General features: G+C 53.3%; 2 protein-coding genes and 1 long non-coding RNA gene across 4 annotated transcripts in view; 1 reads left to right on the forward strand and 2 right to left on the reverse strand.

Moving 5' to 3' along the window:
* GRXCR2 (glutaredoxin and cysteine rich domain containing 2) overlaps nucleotides 1–10960 on the reverse strand; it is a 50518-nt gene extending 39558 nt beyond the window's left edge. Inside the window, exons 1-4 of the mRNA XM_074883586.1 lie at nucleotides 9461–10960; nucleotides 7832–9383; nucleotides 3547–3646; nucleotides 2809–2886 (exon numbers count right to left, since the gene is read on the reverse strand). The gene's annotated coding sequence lies outside the window, so the exon portion shown is untranslated. The remainder of the gene's footprint in view (nucleotides 1–2808; nucleotides 2887–3546; nucleotides 3647–7831; nucleotides 9384–9460) is intronic.
* The window catches only part of SH3RF2 (SH3 domain containing ring finger 2), a 41710-nt gene extending 20157 nt beyond the window's left edge, over nucleotides 1–21553 (forward strand). Inside the window, exons 3-9 of the mRNA XM_074883585.1 lie at nucleotides 1879–2202; nucleotides 9315–9409; nucleotides 11426–11596; nucleotides 13925–14145; nucleotides 16545–16912; nucleotides 17888–18185; nucleotides 21457–21553. Coding sequence (XP_074739686.1) covers nucleotides 1879–2202; nucleotides 9315–9409; nucleotides 11426–11596; nucleotides 13925–14145; nucleotides 16545–16912; nucleotides 17888–18181 — 1473 coding nt within the window. The 3' untranslated portion in view covers nucleotides 18182–18185; nucleotides 21457–21553. The remainder of the gene's footprint in view (nucleotides 1–1878; nucleotides 2203–9314; nucleotides 9410–11425; nucleotides 11597–13924; nucleotides 14146–16544; nucleotides 16913–17887; nucleotides 18186–21456) is intronic.
* On the reverse strand, nucleotides 11439–27394 carry LOC141949700 (uncharacterized). 2 transcript variants are annotated; one of them, XR_012630835.1, is made up of 5 exons: nucleotides 27109–27394; nucleotides 25206–25316; nucleotides 24477–24535; nucleotides 24250–24378; nucleotides 11439–12038 (listed from the first exon to the last, which is right to left on the reverse strand). It is a non-coding gene; the product is annotated as an uncharacterized LOC141949700 (long non-coding RNA). The 2 variants fall into 2 exon arrangements; XR_012630834.1 differs by lacking the exon at nucleotides 11439–12038 and having other exon boundaries at nucleotides 24010–24378.
* Nucleotides 27395–27765: the final 371 nt, after the last annotated feature.

The raw sequence follows: 27765 nt of genomic DNA on the forward strand, positions 1-27765 counted from the left end.
CCCCCTGGCAGGGGGGTGCAGCCCTTCGCCGCCATGCCCACCCAACACCATGGCGGGCAGACCCCCCCTCCCGCTCCCTGCTGCCCCTCAGCCCAGCACGCAGCCAGCGAACCGCTCTCCCTCTCCCTCGCTGGAGCGAAGCCTCCACAACAGGGGAAAAAACTTGGGGGCGAAAATGCAAAGTTCAGGCAAAATATCAGAACCGCTTTTTTAAGGAGTTCTGTTGCAATCGGCTCTCGGGTAGCTCCGCTGGCTGGGGGATCTGCCCCGTGAGCCCCTCAGCCACTTTCCTGGGGCTGGCTGGTGACGATGGCCCCCAGCCCCCCTGGCCTCTGCCAGCTCAGCGCGTCGCAGGCGGCGTTCCCGGCACTCTGGAGCCCTGGCAGCTGCCCACTCCCTGACAGCAAGTTGTTAGCACTGGTCTAGACACTAATTGTATTCCTGCAGTTTAGCTTGAGATGCAGGGTGTAAATGGCACCAACAAGAATTCCTAGAAATAAAATTAATACTTGTAATCACCATAATTACAGCAAGCACTTCTTCGTGGCTATTTTATAAAAGGACACTAGTAAAACATCTTATTTGAAGCTCTAATATATTTTGTAAAATGTCTTTTCATTTAATGAAATCATTTTAGCTTCAGTAATTACTTATTTAAGTCTGACGTTAACAGAAATAAGCTAGTTAGGGTCAGATAAAGCCACCAAGGAATTAGAAATTAATTACGGAAAAGGCAAAGGTAGGTCTGTTTTGGGAGATGCAAAGTTTTTCCTGGCTTTGACACTGAGGTTTATGCCCCATTTTATCGTGTCTCCTGGTGTTCAGAGAAGGCAGAAAAATGTTCCCAGTTTAGGCTGAAGTCAAATTACATATAGAAATGACAATATTGCCATCTTACATGTGTACCTATGCACACATGGTTTTTAAACCTCACTTTAAGGAGTGAGCAGCAGGGAAACGTGAAAACAACCCCTGCTTTAAAATGATAATGCCTGAGAGACACCTGCACCTCTCCTGCGTTAGAGTCATCCCTGTTCATCCCAGGAGTCAGGCACGTTGCCTCACAAGAGTGGGTGAGAATCAAAAAGTTTTGCAATTCGTTAATGTCAGCAGTAAATCATGATTAATTCCTCTGGCAGTCATCGTGGTAAAAAACATTGTCACCACATGCCCTTTGCTATTAATACTGTGTGATCAGCAGTTTCCAAGAAATACTGTTTGAACATGGCCCGTATGCAAACTCAGGGCCTGACTCTTCCCTCATTAAACCCAATGGTTAACGAGCCAGTGGGAGCAGGACCAAGCCGCGAGTGTTTGGGCCTACAGAGATGTAACTGGGTGGGTCTAATTCTGCTGGGAAAGCCGCCACCCGGGAGGGCTTCTCCGAGCTCAGGCCTTGAAGTCGGCTGCAGGGCTTTGACCGAGACTCACCCAAGCATGCCAGCACAAAGTGGAAAAGGGAGATGTGCCCAAACGTCCCTTCTAATTTAGAGTTAAATTTATTATAACGCTGCTCGAGAGCCAGCCAGCTCTCCTTACACCTCTGCGAGCCAAAGGCTTTGACAAGAAATGAAGCCTTCTGTAAAGCACTGGGGGGGAGCACTCAGCCTCAGGAATGTGTTGTCTAAGCAACAAGTTTTTCAAACCAATTTTAATTTTGCTGTCAGCTTTGCATCAGTAATTTTGCATCCGTGATTTGTCACTGAAAACACATCAGGGAAATGACTGAGCCACAAGTTTTTAAAGATCACCTGTAACGTCATCTGGCTCTGCTGCCAGATAGGGAAAGAGAGGAGAAAGGGAAAACCGAGCAGTCACCGGGCTGTGCCAGGCAGAACTTCTGGAACGCGCCGTCACACCTCCCTTTGTCTCTTCCAGCCCAACACCACTGCAAGGCAGCTCCTGCAGACCAGCAAGAGCCACTGGTCCCCTCAGTTCAAGTGCGCGTCCCTGCGAACAGCATCCCCCAAAGCCAAGGGCGCGGACTCGCCAGCCTTCCCCAAGGTGCCCGACTCCCGGCGGAAGAGCCTGCGGCAGTTCTCCATCACCACCGCCCTCAACACCCTCAACCGGATGGTCCACGCGCCCAGTGAGCGGCCGGCACTGGAGATCAGCTCCCCCGTGCTCATCAGCTCCAGCAACCCCACCGTGGCCACGCAGAGCAGCGAGAAAGCAGAGTTTCCCTACGGCACCCCTCTCCAGGTGAGGCGGCGGCGTGGGAGGAGCAGGGTGAGCCCAGAACGCAAGTCCTGGGTAGGAACACTCGGCGCGCAGGCGCCAGTTCGGAAAGCTAAAGCACAAACAAAACACAAAGTCTACAGCTCTGATCTAAACTACGATCTAAACGTGCAAAGACAAAGCACCCATGCGCATAGCGCCAGTCAGATACGTCCTCCACGTCAGGCTGCCTGGGATCTTCTCCCCTCCTTCTGAATTGGAAAAGTCTGTCTTCAGAGCTCAGGGACCCCAGGGAATTCATAAAAAGAGAAGTTATCAGAGTAACTAAATGTGGATAAAGCAAATCCCCATCCTGATTTCTGCCCTACCACAGCAAGCCCCGGGTGTAGAACAGAAAACAGAGAGTTTAACTTGCAAAATAAAATATTTTTCATTTTAGAAAGTCACAAGGAACGTGACTTCCCCAGGGCGCTAAGTGACCCCAGCTCATTCATGGCCACGCACGTGCACCTGTGCCTGGCGTCACGCTGAAGCCAGCACCTGCTTTGCCATATAACGGCGTAGATCAGCAACAGGCACTTCTCAGCATTTGCAAAATTAAAGCTAAAACCAGCCCTTGGCCAGTCTTACCATGTTACTGTGACAACGAGCCCTTCTGAGCTCCTCTCGCAGAACTCAGTCGCATGGTGGGATCTGCAGAATCAGGCCCTGAATTGTGAGCAAACAAAAGCCCAGTGAGATCGGTGAGGAAGCTGCATCGTACTGAGCAGGTCCGTACCGCCAGCGATTGCTCTAACGGCCTTTTCACCTAACCCCCATGCCTAAAAGGAAAGTAGAAACCCGGGCTTTTTATTAATTGGTGTTTCAGTTATTCTGCTAAGCATACAAGAAGTGCCCAGAATCCCCAGTGCTTATCCTCAGTGCTTATCCCTTAATCAAAAACCTTGTTTAAGCCCAAAATCTCCACGCAGACCACGTCTGGGTGTCTCTAAACACGGCCTTTGCTCTGCTGGGGCACACGCAGGCACTGCGGAAGCGCGGAGCTCCGTTACCGTACCCTCATCCAGAGGGTTTTCTCCAGAGCGAGCTGCCCAGGGGACAGGCTTCCTCACCGAACGCCAGCCCAGCAGTGCGACAGCACCTACAGAAATAACGAAGCAGCCTCCTGCTCCTTCTAGGCAGGACTTGAGCCCTTCTGGAAAGCAATCAGGGCTTTGCCCCAGCCTAGATCAATCCTCTGCCCACATCCATCCCCATCCAGAGGAATGGGTTCTGCCAGGGAAGGGCAATTACCAGAGTCCCCGCCAGTCTGCAATCTAAACCTGAGAGCAGCTGAATTTGGGGCTGAGATAATAAATGCAGACTGACCTTTTGGACTATATCCGCTCTTTATTTTAGGAGGCAACAGAGTCTCATTCCTCCTTCACACTCTGACTAAAGGTCTCAATACAGAATCTTCACAGATCATCTGAAACGGGAGAAAAAAGGTTTTGTTTAGATTTATATGACTTCTTTCATATTCAAGGTTGCTCTAACGTTTTATAACGCAATAAGCCAGCCCCTGGCAGTTCGGTGTCTGTGCAATAAAGCCCAGCAGGCATTTTGTACTTAGCAATAGCCTGCAAAGAGCCTTGGCTGTTAGATCCTGGTTTATGTGAGAGGAAATGAAGCCTTACAATAGAACTATAATTCAATTGAAATGGTATCATGTCTCACGAACCCAATATAATTTTACCAAAAACGTCTCAGTGTGAACTACTGTCAACAGCAGAGGCAATAGAGGGACTCTGTTAACATTTTGCCTTAGAAGGGTTGAAATTTCCTTTCTTCTAAAGAGCAGTTTTGCTCCCGGAGGTTTGCAGGAGGATCTGTGTTGCTCACAGGGCCACACAGGTTGCAGCTTTTCCTTTTTCCATCCCTGGGTGTGGGTTGCAATGACTGATCTGCAAAGTTGAGATGCTTCTGCAAGCCCAGATAGGCACTGCCAGGCTGGACCACGCTGCCCATATCCCACTGAGGTCGCTCATCCTTCTTCCTAGTATTATTCAGATGGAAAAGCTGTGGGGGTGAGTTTCTTGATAAGGCACCCTCACGATCAACGAACAAAGTTGCAGGACTGAGGAGTAATGGGAGAGAGGAGAGCTGATGTTGATCCCAAGGGCTGGTTAACGCTGCTCAGCAGCGTCTGATGGAAGTTCAGCTTCAATATTAAGTGCTGAGACTCTGGAAAACAGCATCTCTGAAAGCATGGTTGTTCCATGGCAATTAATTTTATATACACAGTGTTACCTGGAAGTAAAAGATCCATGTTCTTGGGTTTAAACTACTCCAGACAAAGCAGAAGTTTGGAAGCAATGAACAGTTGTGTACCTACTGCGAGGCCTGAAAACTCAGCCCCGGAGCACAAATATCAAGCTGGGGTCTTCCGTTATTAGCAATATAGTAAAGAAAAGAGTGGGCTGAATCACATCCTTAATTGCTTCCGTGTGCTTTCATGCTCTCTAGTAAGGCTGCAGAGGTTGAGTAGCCTGGATCTTTGTGGGTGGTCACAAGTACAGTGCAGCAGATGGAGCCTGAGCCTACAGCTCGGCTCAGCCGTTCTGACTCGGGCTGAACAGCTCATGAGGGCTCACTCACACACGGCTGGGTTGTGTAAGGAGCAGCCCCGGCTGCTCTGGAACCACCCTGGAGCCAGCCCAAACAGCACAGCCTCTCCGGAGGAGCTTCTGAGACCCGGTAGGCAAGACCAAACAATTTCTGAGAATGGAGTAGGTGGGGATTCAACCGCTGAGGTGGGAATAGTCCCAGGAGACCAAGCCCAGGGTCGGATAACCTTAGCTGGCAGGCAAGGGTGAGGTACAGGGGGTAGGCTGGGCAAGGCAGGGCAGGGAGGTGCCCCCCGCGCTGATGCCCTTGGCCACCGAGCAGAGGGACGGCAGGAAGGGAGCGGGTGCCTGCCCAAGCTGTGGAGGCTGCGTGGGGTTAGTGGGTGAATTGCGGTCTGGAGGAATGCGCGCCCCAGCGCCCGCCCTCCCTGGGAGCCAGGGAAAGTCCGATGCCTGGTCCGGGGCTCCTGCAAAGCCCAGGGAAGTCTGGGAGCAGCTGCAGCCCCGGCTCCACACCCCAACGCAGGAGCTTTTCCCCTCCGTGAGAGGAACTGCCCCCCCCAGCAGCACCCCAGCCCTGCGCTCGCCGGAGCTCCCCCACACAGCGCTCGGAGGCACTTTTGTCCTTTCAGACAATGACGCAGTTTCACTCTGTCTGAGATGAGGATTCGAGGCCCCATGAGACCAGTGGGCAGGAAGGAGCTATGCTGCAACGGGGTTTGACACTAGCAGGGCTTAGGATCACAGGAGTGGGGGGGCTGAGCACCAGCTGCTCCCCGTCCCCTCCGCAGAGCAACCACAGCGACCAAGCTGGAAACCAAGGGACCCTGCCACTACCTGAGCCTTCAGCAGCCCCCTCTCCTCCGCAAGGATGGGCTTCCAGGCAGGTGTCGAACCAACAGCTGCACCTGGGAATTTAAAACCAAAACTCCACACATTCTGAAAGGATGCGTTCATTGCTGTCTTTGGGCTGGGGGTCAAAAATTAGTTGGAATTTTCCAGTATCTTGTAGTTACAAGCTGTGAGACTCCACACGTTGGAGGGAAGCAGAGGAGATCATCAGCACCCCTGAAGCACCCTGTGTGTGACACGATCCCGGCAGCGTCACGTCTCCAGCGATGCTGACGCGGAGGGAGCCAGGGGGCTGCACCTTGGGCGCAGGCGAGGAAGCACAGAGGCTTCCAGGCTGTGCTGGGTGCTGGCAGGGCTTTCCAAAACGCGGTGTGCCTGCCTGCCTGGCATTGCCACCACCAGGGATCCGGGCGGGCTCATTTCGGCCCATAAAAGGGAACAACTGGCAGCGGCCGGCGCTGCCGCCAGCCTTCCTCCTGCTCTTCCTTCCCCTTGGCGGTGCCAAGCCAGGCTCAGGCGGGAGCCAGAACCAGTTTTTGCAGGGCTTGTGGTGCACCGTGTCTGTACATGTGCCTGTTGTGCAAGTGGGCCAGGGCAAGGGGAGCGCGGCCTTGCCCAGCTGCACCCTCTGCTCGCGCCAGCACAAAGCACTGGCAGGGATCTCTCTCTTCCCAGCCACGACCAAGCTTATTCCCCAGGGCCAGCGGTACTTGGGTCAGGAAACGTCTGGCTAAGAGCTGCTGCCACCCTTTGCCGCTCGTTACAGTGAGCTGATAAACCTGACACCTGCCACCTCGTGCGTTTGGCTTTTCTGGGTAACAAAACTTGCAGGACGCGACTTTCAGTATCGCCAAGAGCACCAACCGCCCCGCGACAGAACGGGGATCCCCCTCCCCACACAGCACCTCAGGAACGCTCTCGAGGGAGCTGCCCGTGCAGCTGGGCGCTGGGGAGAGGAGCCACGCTAGAAACCATGCTGGCAACGAGCGAGACAGGGAGATGGAGTAAGAGAAGGATTTAAGGAGAGGCAGGAAATGAAACTCTTCGTACTTATAAGGGCTTTCAAAAATGAATGCTGAAATCAGTTATAAGTGGCAGGAAAATATTTAATTCAATCTTATTTCATCTCTGATGAAAGTACAAAACCAGCTTGGATGCAGGCTCTGGAAGGATTGCTGTGGCTTCCATGCAGAGAGGGAATAGAGGGAGATGAAAAACATTAAGGTTTCCATCCAGAAGTGGACATTTCAACACAGTTCCATCAGGAAAACCAGCAAAAGGTTGTCATTTTGCTCCAACACAGGACAAAGAAACTTCAAATCACAAACTTTCAGATGTTTTGATTATGAAAATTATTAAAACAGAATATAATTTCCCATCAACTTTATATGAAAGCCTGGTCGGACCCTACCTGGACTAGAAAATGAGGAACACAAAGACGGTTTGAAGCTGACCTGCCACTCCAGGTCCAGAGACAGAAGCTATAATTGCTGGGTTTTTAATTAACTTAATTTACTAGAGAGCAACAGAGCTGGTGAGTCACTTTTTTTTTTCCTTAGGTCCTTGCTAAGCCAGTGCCCCAGCACCGTGTTACAGACATGACCACTAGAAATTAGATTTGAAACGAATACAAGATTAAAGCCCTGACAACGTGCATCATGAAAGGTGCTGTGGTCTTTGCCCGGGAGCAGGACTGCCAGCCCCGTCCCAGGCTGGTGACTTCCCGCTGGCCTGACATTCCCCAGGGACGCTGCCGCAGCCACCCGGCCTCGCTGGGAACTTTGTTTTCACCCCCAACAGCAGCCACACGCCTGCAACAGCACAACACAGCGAACGCCGGCGCCGCGTTCCGGCGGGGATGAAGCGCTGGCTCGCAGCCCCTCACCCCGGGGCCCATTTCTGTGCTGGGGAAGGGACAGCTCAGCAGAAGAGCACATCCTCGGGATGCCAGAGCAAACGAGACGTGGCCCAACCAAGGGGAAAAGAGTGGAGGAGGCACCAACCCCTACGCCAAGCACTTCAGGAGCATTTCTTAGTGGAGGGACTTTGTATAGTTGGCCAATATGCTCCAGGGGGGGTTATCTGCACATTCAGCAGATGTTTTTAGAAAAGGATTAACATTTCTCCTATCTAATAGCTCTAGTAGTGATTTTTTACCACCCATTCAATCAGCCAGCTGTGAAACGCCAACCCACCTTGCACCGGCAACCAAGTGACACATCGCCATGTCTTGCTCTTGGCATCTGGAAGCTTCCTCCAACCTGCAGAGTTCGCTGGAGATGGAGTGGAGATGTCATCCTATTTCCTTCACCTGCAGGGCTGCTCTTACTTGAGAAGCTGCATTTGTAGAAATCTCTTTTGTTCTTCTACTGGATGGCCTCCACCCTCTGAACAAAAGCCCCGTCTCCTCGCAGCCCCCTCCCAGGGGTGAAGCCTCTGCAGGGATCAGCGCCACGTGAGCAAGCGCACGGCTGCCAGTGGTGGGACCGTGCCAGAGCCCTGCAAGCACAAAGGACATGTAACCAAAACCAAACTCGGAGAAGAACAGAAACACCCCACAGGCAGGTTCTGGGGTCGGGGGGGTAACAGCCAGATGCTGAGCAGGAGAGGACGTCCAACAGCTCACAGCTCGCCTCAGAAACCCCCTCAGCGGGTGGGTGTCACCTGACCTGCGAGACGCGGAGGGACAGGGAAGGGGAACAGCACAGCACCTGGTTCCTCCCCGGAGCATGAGACACCCCTGCGAGAGGACAGAGGGGGCATGAGGGTGGCTGGTATCTCCCCACAGATGTAAAATGAGAGGGGGGAAAGGGCCACCCCAAACCAAACGCAAACCCGCGTGAGGTGCTGCGGCAGCCAGCCGCTCCCCTCGCCCGGCACAGTCTGCGCTGCGTGTACACACGGCTCTGCAGAGCTCCTCAGGATGCCACAGGGGTGGTAACAGCCTTAATAACAGTTATTAAAAGATCACTGGGGCAAGGACTGTATTATTTAAGGTTTAGACAATGCCAATACTCCCAGCTGGAGCTAAATAAATAACAAGTGAAATAGCAATGATTATAGCAGCCCTCACCTGGCAGACGCGACGGTCTCCTCCTGGTTAGCAAAGTCTGGGCTTGAAATGCAGTTTTCCCAAACTCCTTTTCCTTCATGAAGCAGGGACGAGAGAGGGGGTGAATCAAAGGCACTCACCGTGTGCAGAGCCAAGTGAAAAGGGGTGAGAAACATGGAGCGCAAGGAGAGAGGCACAGGAGTGTCTCCCCACTCGAGTGGGTCTCACAGATGGGAGATCAGCAACAATTGGGGGTTTCGGGCGCAACATCAACTCTTGGAGATCACAGCTGTTTGGTTTTTATCCTGTTGTTCTGGGAGCCTCCTCACGCTCCAGGCTAGCTGGCCAACAAGTTCCTCAGTTAGAGGACAGAAGCACCATCAGCCCAACCGAGCCATACCCTGGAAAGCATCTCAGAGTTGAAGGCCATGAGCCTTCCTCTTACTGCCTGGTCCTTTTGTTGTCAAATGCTCCAAACTCTTCTTTCTCCTGAAACATCTTTGGGTTGGGTTTTTTTTGATGGGTGGGTGAAGCCTGTCAAAAGTTTTTAGCTGCTCTTCCAATGGTTATAATAAGCCTATATTCAGATTAGTATACTGTTTTCTTTGCTTTCTTTCTCCCCGTAGGTCAGTGCATCTTACTATCCTGCGCCAGGATCGCTGGGGCACTCAGCAGCCATCGTCACTCTTCCCCACCTGCAGCACCACATATCAGCTTATATGTACGTAACGAAACTGAAATACATTGGGGGGGGTCGTGTAATTTTCTGTACCTTCACCCAAGGCTTGTCCAGCCAAGGGTTCTTGCGAGTGGGAGGGAAAGTCAGAGCAGGGGCAGCTCCCGCGCGCTCGGATCCAAACGCAGATCCACGTAGGAATGTACTGGGCTGGCCTAGGCAGGGGGTCACAGAGATGTAGGATCACAGCTGAATTATTTTATTCCCAGCAAGTGAACCGTCCCTGCACCTTACTACCTTACTTCAGTATTTACAGATATATAGTTCTGCCTATTTGTCAACAGCACATTTTATATTTTTTAAATATAAAGGAACTAATTACTCCTTAAGTGCCTCTAGTCATTCATTTTAAAACAGTGAAGGTCACTGGTGTTTTGAATGATCCAATCTTTGAAAACTTTCCCAGAGTTAAAATTTGCAGATAATATATTGTGATGATTTGTTTTCCTCTAGATAAGACTTATCAGCCTGGCACTGCTGCCTAATACCAACAGAATAGCAACAAGCTGTCTAATGGTAATTAGCACCTCCGCAGTATCGAGCAAACACTAGCACACATGAGCACATCTACAAATCTCTGCTGTGCCCGCGGTGTTTGCTCCTTTCATGCATTAGCATAGGTCATCCAAGACTATTGCACACACTTGATCCTGAGCACAGGAAAACTCCTAAGACCTTAAAGTAATTTGCAGAATGAGGATTGCATTAAAGTGTTCGATCAGCTGCCTAGTTCACACAGCTCCTCTTTCAGCCCTACAATATCACACCAGGATCTGCAGGTCCTGCCCTTCAAGGCGAATCCTGTATAAAGTGATAAACCCCCACAGAATTCGAGCAGCCTTACACTGAACCTCGACTGGTCACTTTATAAAGATCGTTTAAGTCAAACTTTCAAGTGACTCTTCTGAACAACAGGGAGAGAGAAACCTTTTTAAATGTTATGGGATAGTCCTTGACTTATCTAGCCAACTAGTCTGTTGTTTCTGGTTTTTAAATAATATCTGATAGTTGCTGTATTGGTCTGTAACTCATTAGTATTTGGGAGCAGATCACATTCCCCTGAAAAAAAACAGCAATGTCATTAAATTGAGACAAATCAAACTTCTTTAAAGAACAAATAGGGGAAAGTTTTGAAAAATACGCCATCTTCTTTTGCTCCTGTTTTGCTGTGTGGTCCCACATGGTTCTCTGTGGAGAATAAAGCTCCATGACCCAGTCGTAGTCCCAGAATCACAACAAAGAGGTCTAGAGGGGATTTCAAATCAACTTCTAGTCCGGTTTCCTCGCTAGCCCAGGGCAGAGCCGTGTTCCTCCTCCTCTGCCTGCTTCATTCTCAAAGGCCCCCAGAGGCAGGGGCTGGAGTCCCGGCGTGGTCTCTGCGGGGGCCGGGTGGCAGGAGGCTGAGGGAAGGGTGGCCAGTGAGTTAACGCAGGCGGGGCTGTACGAGCAGCGCTGCCCCAGCCCCAGCACCTCCAGATGATGCTCCCAGCAAGCAGAGGCCTCTGGCTCACCAGCACTTCAAAGGCAGAACGTATTCTCGATGCTATCGCAGGGACAGAGTGCAGTCCCTGCTCTCTTTCACACTGCTTTGCCTCGGGACAGGTGCAGGTCAGCCCTCGACGGGTTCCTTCAGCGGACGTGGAGAGCCACCTCTCTCCTCCCCGCCGCTTGTCACCCCTGGCTGGCACTTCTGGGACAGAAACCATTGACAGGATCGGCTTTGTTCTCTGTTCCTGTCGGCTCCGCTTTTATTCACGTCCCCTTTGGCCTGAAGTTACAGGCAGCGTCTTCCCTGCCTGTAACGTTCCTCCTGTCCGCAGGAACGGCAGCACCCAACACCTCATGCGAGCGCTGGCTGAAGAGGCTTCAGGCGAGCTGCTGCCGCTCGCCCCAAGCCAGTGGCGCCGGTTCCTCAGCCCAGCTGAAGTGGGAGCCCCAGGACGCGCGGCGGCCGCTGGCGCCGCGTGGTTCCTGCCCTCCCCCTCACCCCCCTCTCCCCAGGTGCGTGGCTCTCCACTCCTACGCGCCTCACGGACCCGACGAGCTGGAGCTGCAGAAGGGAGAAGGGGTCCGCGTCTTCGGGAAGGACCATGACGGCTGGCTGCGGGGCATGTCCCTCGTCACGGGCAGAGTGGGGATCTTCCCCAGCAACTACGTCGCTCCCCTCTTCAGGTCTGGTTCTTATTGCGGGAAACAAAAACACGCCGAGAGGGGAGCGGGGAGCGCGTAGGATGTGGGGCCTTCCCGTCCCTGGGCAGCTCTCACTCCTTTTGTTTCCCCGCGTACCGACGCGGCTGCGCACACCGCACGGGCATCGCACCTCCAGGTGCCGCGGTGGGGCAGCGTTTCCCTCGGGGGGGCACATGGTCCGGATGAGCAAACAGCACAACATCAGCCGCCATCCACTTGTTTCAAACCCGGGGTGTCGACAGAGACGGCAGCAGCTTCTCCCATGACTGTTTAATTCGGTCCAGGAGCCCTGGCAGAGACCTGCGGGTGACACAACCAGCACATTGTGATGTGTCTGGGAGCCAGGGGGAACAGCAGCGTGTCTGTGCTCGGACTCGCCTTTACTCCTTTTGGATGACTCTGGTCTATTTTTTCTTTTTTCCTGCTAGGAGGGAAACCACAAGTCAAAACACTGTCTTTAGAGCAGGCATTTAAGCACTGGACGCCATTGATCTAACTAAACAAACATGCATTAGAAAGAGCAGTAATTAAAATATACAGTTTAGGAGAAAAAAAAAATTGCCTGCGCCCTTAGTTGCCCCAAGATACGCTCAGGATAGGCAGAGAAAGGAAGAACAGCTGAGACACGCAGTGCTCTGCTTCTGCAAACAGTGGGGCTAAGGCAGCACAGCTCTCCCAGGACTGCAATTTCAGTACCAGGAGCAGGGTTTCCATGTTCGGAAACTCGCTGCGATGGTCCAGCCCCATCTGCGGGAGCAGGGAGGGGGTCGGGGGGCGCAGGGAGCCCTGCTCCGAGGGGCAGCCTGCAGGGATCGGCTCCACGCACACCTGCCTGCCCCGGCCCAGCTGAACGGGCTGTGCTGAGGGACAGCCGGGGTATCGCAGCCTCCGTCCCCCAAAAGCCTTCTAGCGACACATCAAACATTCACCTGACGCTCCCAGATCCTCCCAACAACTACCTGGTTTCTCCCCCCCTCACTTTTCTTTCCCTGCTTATATTTTATTCTGCCAGATCACTTGGTACAGGCCAGAGCTCCCAGTGCTGCTTTAATTCCAGCATTGCCCCCCCCATACCCTCCCCACATTCAGGAGCGCTGGTGATTAGTCTTCATCTCTCCAGCTTATTTCTTCACCATAGAGCCTCCAATAACGCCGCGGCCCCACCTCACCGATAAACAGAGCAAACAAATAATGGAGAGCACAGCCCAGTCACCCTAAATAGCCTCATAAAGTGCTTCAACCATAAGCGCTGGTCTTGGAGCTGCTGTTCTACCCTCTGCAGGAAATTTCTTCATAATAAATTGATGCCTGAGTTATTTGACGAATCACTGCCCAGTTATTAAACCATAAATCATTCCTCCACCCTCCAAAAAGTAAAGAAAAATCAGAGGAATGGGGTTTTTATTCCTCTGAGGAGTTAGCAGAGGGACTTCATCGTGGCCCGCTCTCTGAAGGAATGTGGAGCGATATTTGGCCACCGTGCTGGTGGGGACAGTTGACAGGATTTTTAGCAATTCAGTAACTTCAGGTGAAGGCATGAGGATGGCCCCTCTCAGGAAGGCAGGGGGGGAGGATAATGGAGGTAGCTGCTGCGCACCAGTGAGCTGCCCAAACGGCGGAGGGGAAGCTCGAGCCAGGCGGCAGCAGCCCAAACGTGGCCTCGGCCTGGTCGTTATGGACCTGCCCTGCCCCTGCACTGAGCGCTGGCTCCCACTGCTCCGGCTGACGGAGCCGGGACGGGGCCTGGCTGCGGCTTCCAGACCTCGGGTCACGGTGCCCAGGATTCTCAGGTCACCCAGAGATGAGGAGGAAGAGGAGCCGTTGGGCCCACGAAAGGCACATGCTGCCAAGCTCCAGTGGACACAGGAGCATGGTGGTCCCTGCCTGGGCCGAGCACCAGCAGTGGCACACGGAGAACAGGGCTGGAAGGGCCAGAGCAGCCCCTGCGTCACCCAGCACCGGGCAGCGGGCCAGCCCCGGCTCTGCATGTTGCAGGGAGCATCTCCGGGCAGATTACAGAGGGAGGGCTGGTGTCTGGAGGTCCCTTTTGAAACGCCATGGGGTTGTTGTGACAAATCCTAACCCTATTTGGGAATAATTTCTTATAAATCACGTGCAGAAAGATGAAAGCCCTTGTTATAACGGAATCAGAAACCTGAACTAACTGAATCGTGCGTAGCCCACCAAAGCCCTGACCTGGGAGCAGTGCAGGCACGTCAAAACCACTGAGCTCCCTTTTGGACAAACTCCTGCTTTCCATACAAAACCGCAGGTCTAGCCTCAGCTTATTTTCTTCTCTATTTCAAACAGGAAATCTAATCTGTCTGAGTCGAAGATGCCTTCCCTGTACGCCTCGTGGACGCTATCGACCTCCTCGCTCTCCTCTCAAGGGAGCATCTCAGAAAACGGCCCAAGACAAAGCAGACCCTTGAAACCAGCGCTGCTGCCCGTGCCCATCCCCTCGCCTGGGAGGAGCACAGCGGCCTCGGGACCTGCGTCGCTGCGGCGGGGACGCGGCAGCACGAGGAAAAGTAAGTGCCTCGGGGGGCTCTCTGGGGGTGGGGAGAAGCCAGACACATCCCCTCCAAACCATCCTGGCTGCCTGCAGTTAGAACTGGAGCCTTAAAACTGAAGTAAATGTTGCCAGAACATAGCAAAGCCTGCCCCCACCTCTGTGGATTAATCCTCCAGGCTGGCAGGGGACAGGGTGGGTTAAACTGAGGAGGGGTTAATCCCCTGCAAAGGCAGAAACAAAGAGCTGGGGGCGATGCCAGCTGGCTCACCCCAACAACCTGCACCACGCTGCACCAGAGCGTGGCACGGCTCACTTCAGGGGGGGCAGCCCATGGCCCCATCCTCAACAGGCACCCTAACGTGGCTCAAAATGCACTGGTTAACCAAAAACATTTAAACAACAGAGTAAGGGAGGCCATTAGACGTAAAAGTGGCAAAGAAAATGAAATACAAACTCCAGCAAGGTAAATGCGAACTGTACCACGACAGTATTACCAGTCTCTGCAAGGGACTCCTGCAGTGATCTTGGATAATGTAAATCGGCAAATCCAACCTTTGAAATCCACAACACCCAGCAGCAGGGCACTACACGGCAGTTGAAACGTCAGTACACAGATACAGGGAGAAATAAACCCTAATTATACACACACACCCTTAGGCCCTAAATTAGCTTTTGTCACTCTGGAGAGAGGTTTTGGAATTGTCACAGACAGCTCTTTGAGAGTTCCAACTCCACGCTCAGACGCAATTTAAAAAAAGGTTAATTTAGAGGATTATTAGGAATTATTAAGAAAGGAACTCAGAACAAGAGAGTAAAACTCAGCAGTGCCATCGCGGGGGTTCTGGCAAACTCATATCCGGAATGGTTCAAGTATTTCTGGTAACTCAAAAAGAATATAGTAAAGCCAGGAGAAGTATGCAGGAGGATGATCAAGAGAATAGAACTACTTCTATTTCAGGAGAAAAATATTCAGCTTGGAAATATCTGAGATGCATAAAATCATGAATAGCCTGAAGGTGAGAAAGGATACTTCACCAAAAAAAAAAAAAAAAAAAAGCAGCAGCAGCAGGAGTTACCCAGTAAAATTGTGAAGTCAAAAGCCTTGCTATAGCAGAGAGCTACAGGGAAAAAACCTCCATATCAGCTCTATTTTTCTTCTCCTCCTCCGCAAGATCCAAAACGTGCTTCTCATTCGCCCATGCCCGGGGCTGTAGGAAATACCCATCCCAAGGACAGAGGGCAGGGAGAGGGGCCTGCGGCAAAGCCCTCCTGCGAGGGGCAGAGGAACCCGGGTTCCCACACCACTGGCTTTCCCCAGCTGTGGTTATTTTGGCAAATCTATTTTTTTTTTGACTCTGCACAGAAAAACTCTTCGCAAAGGTCTATGCAGAGCTCAGTGGTCTACGTTCTTTCCAGCGAGGCTGGCAAGGTTCATCTCAGCCTTTATACGTTGCTTTGGAATACACTGCCAAGTGTATTTGGGCAACTAAGCAGCATATTTGGGCAACTAAGCGGCATATTCTCCAACACTCGCAGGCTGGGCTGCTGTGGAGGCCATGCCCTGGCAGGGGGAAGGCACATTTGCAAGGGCCATTGTCAGTGGTTTTAGACTTGAAATTGGATTTATCTTAAGAGTTGATTCACTGTAAAGGACTCATTCCCCTGTGGTGGCTCTGTTTAAAAAAACAAAACAAAACAAAAAAATCAATCTTGTGACCAGCAAGAAACTGCAGAAGCAATAAAGCGTGTGACTTCCCGCGCTGCGGATGGGAAAGCAGCTGTGGGATGGAGCCACCACGCAGGAACAAACGCAGGGGAGGGCTCAGAGCGGGGCTCTGCGGGCAGGGCCCCGCCACGGGAGGTTTTCTGCTCAGGGGGGTCATTTCTGCCCCCAGCAACACATGCTGGAGGCAGATGTCCCGTGTCACCCCCCTCACCCTTCCCGGTGGGGCTGTGTCTGGTCCCACCCGCTCACCCCGGTGCTTCCCCCACGGAGCCGGGCAGGAAAACCTGCCCGTGTCACACTGAGGGGGCAATGGCACCTAGTGCCTGCACGGGGAGCTCTGGCAGTGCAGGAGAAGGCAGGGCAAGCCCTCGGACACCAGAGCAGTCCTAGACAAGACAGCACTTCTGTGGCGCGAGTCGTGCAAACGCAGAGGGTCGAGGGTTTTGGTTTGCTGGCCCTGCCAGCGCCCAGCGGAGTGGCCGCCAGCCGAGGAGAGGCTGCGGGGCAGCCGGCGTCGCTGCACGGTGACGGGGGTAGGTGCATGGCCACCCCGGGAGCTACAACCCCACAGCACCCCCAGGGCTGTCAGTGCAGGGCCCTGACCGCCGCTCGCTTCCGCCTCTTTGCTTTGTCCGTACCATTCGGGATTCCTGCTGATTTACGTCCTCCTGACGGTTCTTGCTCCCCAGATGGATCCCTGCAGAGGCCGGGGCAGGCAGGGACCCCCGTGCAGGTCGCCGGGTCCCTCAGGCGTCTGCCCACGGCCGCGGTGCGGCCCCAGCACTTCCAGCTTTACCAGCACGTCAGCGCCCAGCCGCACAGCATCGCTCCTGGAGCCGGCCTGGCTGATGGAGGGACGAGGCCCAGCTTCTCCCACGACGCTTCACCAGGGCTTGCGGTCCGAGGAGGGGAAAGCAGAACCCCCTCCGTGTGCAGCTCCGTCATCCTGGATGCCAAAGACCCTCCAGCCAAGAGCGAGGCAGCTCCAAAGCCGCCAGCATCAGCCCCGCCGTCCATCCTGGTGAAACCAGACACCTCCCGCAACAGCGCCGAGAAGGTACGGCCAGGGGTGACTCCCAGCTTCGGAGGGGCCCCCCAGTCCTTGGGGTGGGAGGGCATTCGGTGTCAGCCCAATAATGACTGGGGACAAATCCCTGGAGGGCTTCGCGTCACTCTGCTCAGGTTTTCTTCTGACAGAAATCACTGGGATTGGTACCTGCACTCAGAAATTAGGTATTTGTGCTGCTGACTCTGCTGTTCAGGTTAAGCCCTTTAGAAAGGCAAGATGCTGCAGGGTCTCCGTGTAAACCAATGTTCAGTCACGATCAAATCTTGAGGCTTTTCCAAGTCCTTCGCTTGTGCAGGGATCCTACCAAGGCCCCTCAGGGTTTGGGAGTGAGTGAGCAATTGCCACAGACCTGGGTGTGAGTCAGGCTGGTCTCTACAGAGCTCCCCCATCTCCCTCCCTTCCTCCTCGCTTTGGCTGAGCCATTTGGAATGGAAATTTCTTTCCCCTCTGACAGCCAGGGGGAAATTCCATAAAGATAAAATCATTCTGCAAATTGCCCTAGTGACAGCCCTTCCTTCCCGTGGCACCCAAGAGCAACTCGCTCCACAAGGCCCTGAAAGCCCAACCAACCTCAGAGCTCACAGGAGGGACATTGTCAGCCAGAGAGAAGTGGGGGGCTCTGGGTGTGGGGCATGGCAGGACACAGGACAGGCCTCCCTCCCCCTCTGTGGCACTGCTCGCTGCTCCCCCCCGCCCCGCGCTCTGGGGTGACGGGTCCTGGATGGGCTCGCTGGGTGTCTGTGATGGCCAGTGGCACGCCACACCATGCCATGCCGGTCCCAGTGCTCTCCTCCACCTGCCATCACCCGCACACCCCGCTGGGCCTCTCCGCAGGGATCCTCTGCCCCGGGAAGGAGCCAGCAGTGCCCTCAGCTCACCCTCCTCCGAGCTCCAGGGCAGCCCATGGCAAGCAGGCGAGCAGCTGCTCTTCCCACCGTGACTCTGGTCCCCTTCTCGTTGCAGCAAGTGAAGACGGTGAGGTTCCAGAACCACAGCCCGCCACCGCCCAAGCGGCACAGCCTGCAGCCCTCCCCGAGCCTGCCGCGCGGCCGGCCAGAGCCGGTGGCCGCGGTGGACGCCCTCCTGCCCGAGGCCAGCCTGCCGGGCCCCGAGCTGGCCCTGCTCTACTCGCCCAGGACCAGCCCCAGCCCCCTGCACCAGCGCCGGGCGCTGCACCCCAAGGCGCTGTCGCTGGACCTCTCTGGGCAGCTCACCTTCCCTGTCAAGAAGAACTACAGCAGCGTTTCTGCAAACTGACAGGGTAACTCCTCCGCTTGCTTCCCTCCACGCGCCCACTCCTCTCCTTCCCTCCCTCCTGCGAGGGCCGAGCGCCCCGGACCCCGCACCAGCCTGCCACCTCCTCTGCTCCCCGTCCCCCCATCCGCACACTGCCGGCACCCTCGGGCCCTGAAAGCCTGAGGCTTGCAGAGAACTGGGGGAGCTCCTGAGGGAGCAGGAGGGGACTCAACAGCATCTGTCCCCGCGGGGGAGAGCCCCGTCCCCCCCGAGCTGTGCCGAGCACGGCTGGAGGAGCCCCAGGGCTGCTGCAAGCTCCGGGGAGATGTGAAACAGATTTGTGGCATCCACAAAACTGATGTTCTTCGGTGTCGTGTAAGGTGCCTGCAAGGCACTGGAGGAGGGAAGGGAGGGGGAAGAACGCATGCAGGTATCAGAAATAGTTAAGCTTGTTTTGATCTCCTCACTGCTGCAGGAAAGCCCACGGAGATCAAAACACCGGTTCGTTACCTTCCTGCTCCTGCAGGATAAAGAAACCATAAATCAAAACCAGTCAGTTCCCAGCTGACGGTTCACGTTGCCTTTTGAGGGGTGTTCACTCAGATATTTTTTTTTTTAGGCTGGTTGCTTGCTCGCTTTTCTGTTTGGTTTTAGTCCAGGAGGTTTAGCACAGAACACAGTTTAAAAGGTGATTTGGAGAGGAGAAACAATGGAAAAGGACGTGCCGTTCCCGCAGTCACTTAGACTCTGCAGCCAGGGGTATTGAATCCTGCTTCTCCTCATTGCTGGGTTTCCTCTAATTACCTGTCAGCTACCTCCTAGCAGTCAGTGAGCTCACTCCAACTCCTTCCACCGCCCACCCATTCAGATCCTGCTTTTGTAAATATTCAAAGTGGAATTCATGGGTTTAAGTCTACATTAAGGTGCACAAAACACTGTCTACGTAACAGAAAGCAGAATTCAGCATTCAGCCCTCTGCCGCGGCAGCGCCAGCTCGTTTTCAGCCTACCCAGTTCCAAGCCCCATCCTGGGAAGGCACGGAGAAGCAGGCAGAGTCAGAGAGCTCTGCCCAGCTGGCCAGCCAGGACTGCGCCCCAGCAAACCCCTGCACAACAGCTTTGGGTTTTCATACTTTGTTTTTATTGCCGGTTTATAGACCGGCAATTCCCACCCCAGCCACAACCACCGACCGCCAGATCTCCTAACAGCTGTGCTTCGTCCAGAGCTGCTGTAAGATCCCATCCTCGGTTAGCTGCGTACAAGCGCCATGAAAATTAACTCCACTGGTCAATGGAAACTCTCCGGGGCACTGTCACAGCCTCAGAGAAGGACGTTTTCTTCTGGAACTTCCCTGAAAAGGGAATGGATAAAATAATTTACTAGTCTACAGCCCCTGCTCTTTTACTCTTTCAGACTTTCTGTTTGCGGAGCAGGAAGCTGGCACCTGCCTGCAGGGATTTTCAGTAGCACAGAAACCACCAATGGCACAGATAAGTTCTTCACCTCATGCTCTCTGTCACTATTTCAGCTCCTACAGAAAAATCCTGACACACTGAAAATGTGCAGCTTGCCCAGGTATAAAAGGTGGTGCAGGCTGCAAATAAGAGGGTGAATGTGACTCACAGCAATGCCACCTCAAAGAGAGTTGAACAGCTCAGAGAAGATGTGCCGGTTCTTTGCTGAAGACTCCTCTCATCCCTTTAAAACTGAACCAGAAAACCTCATAAGCTGGCTCTGTAACCAAGAACACATCCACTTCTCCCAAGCACATTCAGAAAAATAAATAGAATTGTACCAGGTGTGCCGCGGACCAGCTCGGGAAGTCATTTCTAGTGTTGGTCTGGAGGGGAAGGAGGAGCTGTGGGCTCACGCCTGGCTCCAGAGGTGGCCCCTCGCCGCACGCTGCGAGAGGACAACGGGCTGGGTACGGCCCCCGCTGTCACCCGCTGACAAGTGCCCGGCGCCCTCCCGCAGCTGATCGCCCCCCCCCCCCCCCCCCAGATCCCGGGAGACCACAGCACAGCCGGTGGGGCTGCATGAGGATCAGTTATAGAAGTGGAAACGCTGGCGAAGAAGGAGCAGCAGGAAACATGGAACAGTTGAATACTTGGGCAGGGAAGGAAGGGGAACTTCTGTGTTTTACTGACCCCAAAACCAGCGTCCCCGTCTCACGCCAGTACAGCAGAGCCAAGGTCGAACCCGACTGTGGTGGTCGGGCTGTTTGCTGCGGCCCCTGCGCAAGCCCCAGCAACTAACCCTGCCCTGCAAGAGCCCGGCGCCCGCTTCCTCAGGGCTCAGAAGGAGCACCCCGCGCGGGCAGGGAGCACCTGGCCCGCTGCCACCGCTCAGGAGGGGGCTCAGCGCAAGCGGCCCACAGAGGCGTCTGGAGACGCGGGGCAGAAAGGGAACAACAAACAGTACCTCAGCAGGGGCTTCAGACAGACGCACGCTGAAGCCAGTCACCCCATGAACCCCTACAAGCGGGGCAGGTTTTCCCTCCAGAGGCAGGTGTGTGAGGTCAGGCAGCGAGGAGGAATTTGAAGTTCAATTTGGGGCTGCAAAATGAGAAGCTCAGAGAGCACCAGACAGGAGTCACTGCGGCTCCATTTCTCATGCCCCCAGACCCAGACACGAGGCGAGACAGCACCTCCTTCGGCCCCATTTATCAGGTGCACGGAGCTTCAGGGGACACCAGGAGCACCAGGAAAAGCCACAGGTGCCCAGCACACCTGAAGACTCAACAAGCCGTGACGTGTTTCCGCACATCCGGGCTCCCAACAGCCAGACCCCGCTCACATCATCAGTTCAGATACTGCCGTTCACGGGACAGAGCCACCCTCTTGTCCTCTCACACCAAGATAAACAGCAATAAGGTTTCACAGCACCCCTGCACACAGGGAAGCCTGCAAAACCGTTCAGCCCATTACACGATACTGAAGTCTTAAACACACAAAAAGCACCCCAAATCCCTCCTGGACTTGGCCCTTAACCCACCGCATTAGGACAACAAGGGACAGCACCGGGCTGACGGAGCCAAAGGCAACTCTGACACTCGTGCGCACACGCGGTCATGGGCGATGGCGGGGGAAGGAAGCACTGGCAGTGACACTGGTGCTTTGGTAAAAGAGCAGGCAGCTATTTTGGGACAGATATCTCAGTTTCTTGCACAGGATATTTCAGTGCTTTGATGCTATGGTGATAAGTGCCCTAAATATATTCAAAATGTGTAGGGAGAAAGAACTGAAAACAAGACACATTTTAAAGCAACAGCTCTAATAAGCGTCTTGTTCCCACAGACGTACCTGCCCACTGGTTTCATACTGCAGCCCACTGAGCAAAATTGCCAAGTCCTCCTCACCTCCTCCATCCTCCCCAGCAACACCTCGGAGGAAGCATCTGGACCGTGTTATTTCACCAGGGAACACCCCAAGGAAGAGGGACCAGAACTCAGACCTTTGTCTTCCAAAAGCCCAGGCTAAAGCAGAACCACCTGGAGCTAACCTGGAGCTTTGTCCCGAGCCCTGAGCAAGGTGGTGCCCAACAAGCAGCCTTTCTCTACACAGAGAAGCTGACTGTGCTGAGGAAGACATCGACTGGGTCCACCAGGTTGCAACTCTCCAAGTGCACCAGACCGAAACCATCTGCTCTGGAACAGTTTCTCCAGCCCCCTTACACCCTGCGAGCAGGATCACCACACTGGGTTCTTGGAGTAGGAGCAAACGTCACATTTTTTGTTTCACCTCTGCGCTGCTGACCTGAAGTTCACTGCATCTTCCATAAGGATCCACTCCAAACCCCTGTCCCTCTCTGGCTGCTGTCATCTGACTTTTTTTTTTTTTAATTGGGTGGCAATGAAAAGGGAGGCATCACATGCTGGCAGGAGGGTGGCAGCTTTACATGGAGGTGGGCGAGCTCTTCGAGGGTTTCTGTTCTTTTTATATATATACTTAACTTCCCTCCTGTCTTCCCACCCTCCAGACTCTCTTCAGCCCATTTCCCCAGTGAATAGAAGTTTGACATCAGCTCTGGGACCCCATTTCGTCATTCCCAAGTTGGCCAGGAGGGCCCACGGGGGAAGGCCACCCCCTCTGCACTCTCGAGGCCGCTCCGAGTCCCGGCCCTGCTGAACCACCAAGTCCACAGTCTTTTCTTTTACCACAAACCATCACACGAAGCACAGAGTGCAAAGAAAACAACATTAGGAAAGACAAAATACAACTGCAGGTGTACTGCAGCGCAATGGATTTCTGTCATGAAAACACCTTGTTCTCTGCCTCCCCGGCTGACGGTGCAGGGGATCCGGGCTCGGATCCGGGCAGGGGATCCGGGCTCCGACCACCCAGAGCATCACGTTTGTCAGCAGAGGGCGGGGAAGGAGCTCTGGAAGGTACCTCAAGCAGCACACAGGGACAGAGGGACCATTAACAAACCTCTCCCGAGTTCCTGAATTGGGCCTGTTTTCTATCTGCTCATTTCTTATGATTAGTTAATGAATTGGAGCCCGAATCAGATCATTCATCAGCTCAGCTTTAATTGCCTGCCTAGCCTGGCAGAAACCTTGGAGTGCTTCGGTACATAACTACCCCCCGAGCTTGAACTGCAGCCATGTTTCCTGATAAATTACAAGCAAAAGCAGCAGAGGTAAGAAAACAACTAATTCTCTCCACATCCCTCACGGGGAGAACACCTCCCTGCCCCAGCCCGAAGCAACTCGGACACGGAGGAGAATGGAGAGGAGCCTCCCAGCCCCGACCATTCAAGAGCTGGAGCGCTGGGGGACTCTCCCAGCACTTGCCCCAGGGAAGGTCGGCGCGATGGACATTCTGCAAGGGCATGTCAGGCAGCAGCTGGCGCTGCATCACTGGCACCTCCTCTCCAAGGAGCCCCGGGACCACAGCCAGGCTGGGGACCGTACAAAGTCCCCTGGGATCAGTCCCTGCTCTGTGGTAAATGATCCCTTGGTCTGAAAACACGAGTCACACACGAGGATGCGGTGGTCACACAAAGCATTTAGCATCACGTCTGGCCAGGGGCCCCGGCAGCGGCACAGGGCCAGGCTGTGGCTTTGCAGGCCAGGCTGGGGCAGGGGCAGCTCCAGACACCCCCAGAGAGGAGGAGAGCTGGGGTACTGGGAGTAACCGTGAGACCAACCCTGCCCAGCCACGATTTCTATTCACCTTCCAGTCACTGAGCCCCTGACGTTGCTCTCCAGAGTTTTGTCTACAGCCACGAGGGCTCCTCTTCTTACATGGAAGTCAAGGTTTTTGGTTTTTTGTTTGGTTTTGGTTGTTTGGTTGGTGGTTGTTTTTTTTTTTAAACACAACCTCATGATTAAAGGACCTGGGGCTTTAGAAAAAAAAAATCCCAATCCGGATAAGCTAGTGAAAAACCCCAGTCTGCAGGACACCAGACATTTGCTTCTTTCCCTCCCTAACAACCCTGCTCTCCCCTTGGTAAAGGTCCGTTTTCTAAAACTAACATTAGAAAAACACCTTGAAGGCTGTAGTGCATTCAGACTTCTAATCCACACTATATTCTTTGTCACCAGGTGTTTTAACAAACACTTACTTCCAAGCATTTTATTTCCTGACTTCAGCCTGTTTAATTTTTCATAAGTCGCCAAAGCAAAACACCAAGCATCTCCTCTAGATTAGGAAAACCCAAGAAATTAGCTTGGGAGGAAAAACCTGAGCGACCAGGCAGCCTCTGCTGAAGAGCTCTGCTGCCACGGAACCCCCAGCCCTCCCTCGGCCCATCCTGCCTCCCTCCCTCCCTTGCTCTGAGAAAGAGGAATGCAAACATTGGCCCCAAAACATTTAAGCTGGAAACACCGGAGCAGCCCAGGAATGTGTAAGTTCATGTGTACATTTATCATTATTTTAGGAGGTTTATTCATTGCCCAATAGTTATGGCAGTTAATTTGTGCAACTACATGTTTTAAGTGTAATAATAGCTGTAGGCTTTAAGTTCTTCAGGTTTTTTGTCTCGAGTCTCAGTATCTCCCCCATTTAAAAAGTAGCATTTCAAAATATTCATAAAAATCACTGTTTAGAACCCAAAACCGTCCAGGTGAGGCGATGGGGACTTACCAGTGAGTTCAGTGGGAGCTCACAAAGCTGGTCACTTCATACCTGTTTCAGATGGGAAGTGGGGAAGGATCAGAAACCACGCTGTGGGCTGGCACACGAGATACCTGATGGTGGTCAGGCTGGTGAAGACTGTACGTGTAATAAAAGTGGAAAAAAGATCTATTTATACCAAAGTTCCAACCGAAATAAATTTTAAAGGCAGTAGGGATCAACAAAAGGTAGTTCACCTTGATCCCCTGCATAACAGGATTTTGTTGTTGTCTTTCTGCACTGAGCCCAGGAAACACTATAATGAAAGGTTACAGCCATGTTACTATAAATGAGAAAACAGAAATGACTATTTTTACATGTATATGCTTAGAAGCGGTAGGATATATAATCTTCTCTTATTTGGTGGTGGGTAGGAGGAATAAATAAAATACATACATTTAGTTTATTGTTCAGAGACACTTGTACAAATTCAGTGATGCTTAATATTTTTTCCATGATGTGAAGTTCATTTTTTAAAAAGCTATTTTCAATTTAACATACTATTAGGGAGAAAAGTCAATAAACAAAAATATATTAGTTTTCTGTTTTGTATTAACCTTTAAGATATTTATTTTGTATTTCTGTAACTGAAAAGCAATGGTTTAAAAACAGTTTAAGTTTTCAGAAGTTTATTCATCTAAGTTTATAGCACTAATGTTAGACCTGTAGCCTGCAGATTAATTTCATTAACTGGAGCCGACTGGATCGTGGCACCTCAGGCAGCGGCAGGACGGAGCTGCAGCATGCGCACGGCCGGGGGAAACATGGGCCTTGGCAAAGCTTTCGGCGCCTGCCGTGTTCCATCCCGTGGAAGCTACTGTGTTCCCATTAAAACTTTTTGCATGAAAAAAACAGGAATGTTTATTTCTACTTATTGGGCGGGGGGGAGCGTTTCACCAGCACACGGCGAGGAAGAGCAGGGTTACCTGGTGCTGGGGTTAGGAACAAGGGCTCTGCTGGTCGCGTCACCAGCCAGGCTCCTGCCCGAGCTCGAGCTCCTGCTTTCTGTTCTGACACTCTTTGCCCCCAGCAGGAATCTGCAAGCAAATATAACAATAATATTTAGCATTGCTTAACCTTTTTCTTTTCAAAGCACTCTGAAATCTCTGGCCCCAAGGAGAGCAGCACTTTAGTCCATTCTGTGTGGTTAGACACGAGTCCCTGGACATGGGGACAGTCAGCCAGGAGGGACAGGACCCCAGTCCCACTCCCCACCTCACCCCTCACCGATGCTCCGTGGTGCTGCCCCTTTGCTATAGGCTCCTCAGCTGCGGAACAACCGGCCACCGCTGCTCTCCCAAGAACAGCAAATAAATCTGCACGAAATTTTCAGATCACAAGTCCCAGCTGAAGGCAGCAACTTAGGTTCACACTCTCAAAGCCACCGCTAGATCAGGAAACTGCTGTGAGACTATCATCTGGCAGGAGCAGCGGGTTGTTGGGCTTTATATCCAGGTTTAACTTACCAGAGTTACTGGGCTTTATATCCAGGTTTAACATACCAAAGGGGATGAGAAGCAGCAGAGACTGCTATAAGATACTCATGCATTTTATTTTTAAAAACAAGGCATTTTGCACGGTGGGTGGTGAGGGAGAGGGACTGGATGGATAGAAAGAACCATGACTCAGGCTCCCTCACTGGGAGGTTTTTTAACTAGGACACCCTCAGCCAAGCAGCAGCCCTCCTGCAGGTCTGGTGGTAGCCCACAGCCTTGGCTCTTGGGCCACCTGACCAGCAGCCAGACACTGGGACCACTGCCCGGTCTGTGCCCAGGGTCCCCTGGAAGGAGCCAGCAGGGCTGACACAAGCAGCACGACCAAGGACTAGCTTCCCCACCTCACCCCGTGTGTCCTACTGTGATCTTTTCAGAGCAAGAGTGAACTGATGGGCCGGATCCAGACCTGATCCAGACCCTGCACTCAGGGCTGGGGGAGCTCATTTCACCCCGTGACCTGGAATCCTCTGGCCGGTACACCTTCAGCACAGGGAGAACAGATTCTGAGGGGTGCTGGATCCCCACAGGTTTCACTAGAAGCAGGACGTGAGGATGCTCAGTGTGCACAAGCCCTTGGCTGCATCCCCCCTTGGCTTGAAAGGGCCCCTCGTTCCCTGCCGCCCGGTTCCGGGGCGATGTATCCTGTACAGCATCTGCTCCGGGCTGGGCAATTCTACAGCAATGGCAGACACGCAATCCTTCTCTTACTTTAAAAACATGAGAAGCTGCCTGGAGTTGCCATTCCATTATAAAACAAACACTGCTTTTGCCTCTGCGCAGGAGACAGGGCAATTCTTTAGATTTAACGCATTAGTCCTGCTTTAAAAATGCATCAAGGCAACAGAACAGACTTTCAGATCAAAAAGGAATTTGGCTGCAGGATCCTGCACACGCCAGCACAAACAGCACGGGGAGGGCAGTGGGTCAGATACACCTTCTCTGGGACTGAGCCCCCAGGTGAACTTTCCCAGTTCACACCATTTCAACAAGATGGCTCATCAGCACTGGGACTGATCCTGGCTGCGGGCACCCCTGGGGAAGGGGGTTCCTGCTGGCAAGGGGGGCCCCAACCGAGCTCCCCGCAGAGACTGGCCCACGCTTGGCCCCGCTGGGCTGCACCCCGGGCACCTCCAGCAGCCCGGCCCAGCCCCAACAGCGGGACAAGCACATGTGGGCAACAAATCTGCAGGGCTGCGTGTCCCAAAAGTCTTAAGGCTGACAGAAAGATCTCAGCTGAAGTTCTCAGATCCCAACAGCCTCACACCAGAGGAAAAGCACAGCTTTTCGCTGCGCACGAGGCACAAGTGCTTCCAGAGCAGATCACGATACTCACAAGGACTTCAGCATCTCATGACCATGTCACCAGCGACTGCCTCTCAGGTGCTAAAAGCCGTGCTGAGATCAGATCTCTGGCTCTCCAGTCCTCCCAGTAACATAATGCAGCAGTCACGGCCTCACTGGAAGGGGCTCCAAGGGCCAATACTGATTTTCCCAGGGTGGAAGGTCTTGGTCGGGTGCTGGTGGTGTCACCCTCCCACTAGGCCCCCAGGCATTCCCTGTGACAGGACAGGGACAGTGGGGCCCACACAGGAACGGGGGGGACAGGGGGGACGGGGACAGCTCCGGTCCTTTCCCATTCACCAGACGGAGCCAGCAGCCCAGCCACAGCTTGAAGGTTCACCACTGCCACGCAGAGGTCACGAACCGATCAATACCAACAGTGACCCTCCGGAGCACGGTACAAATATCAGAAAAGGCCATTGGAAACCAGCCCCCCTGCAGCTGTGCCCGGGCAGCTCCCCCCAGCTCAGCGGCCGCCGCGCATCTCCCACTCCTGCGCGATGATTTGCGCTGCTCCCCACTTCAGCAGAAAATAATTCACCAAAGGTCACACAATCCTTCTGATGCAATAAGGCACAGTTGAAGAATAACTGTTTCTGCGTTAAACAAAATATAGATTCTGGATACTTTGCTGGTGCCACAGAGTCAA

This window comes from Strix uralensis, chromosome 14, assembly GCF_047716275.1.
Source record: "Strix uralensis isolate ZFMK-TIS-50842 chromosome 14, bStrUra1, whole genome shotgun sequence".
Taxonomy (NCBI): Eukaryota; Metazoa; Chordata; class Aves; order Strigiformes; family Strigidae; genus Strix; species Strix uralensis.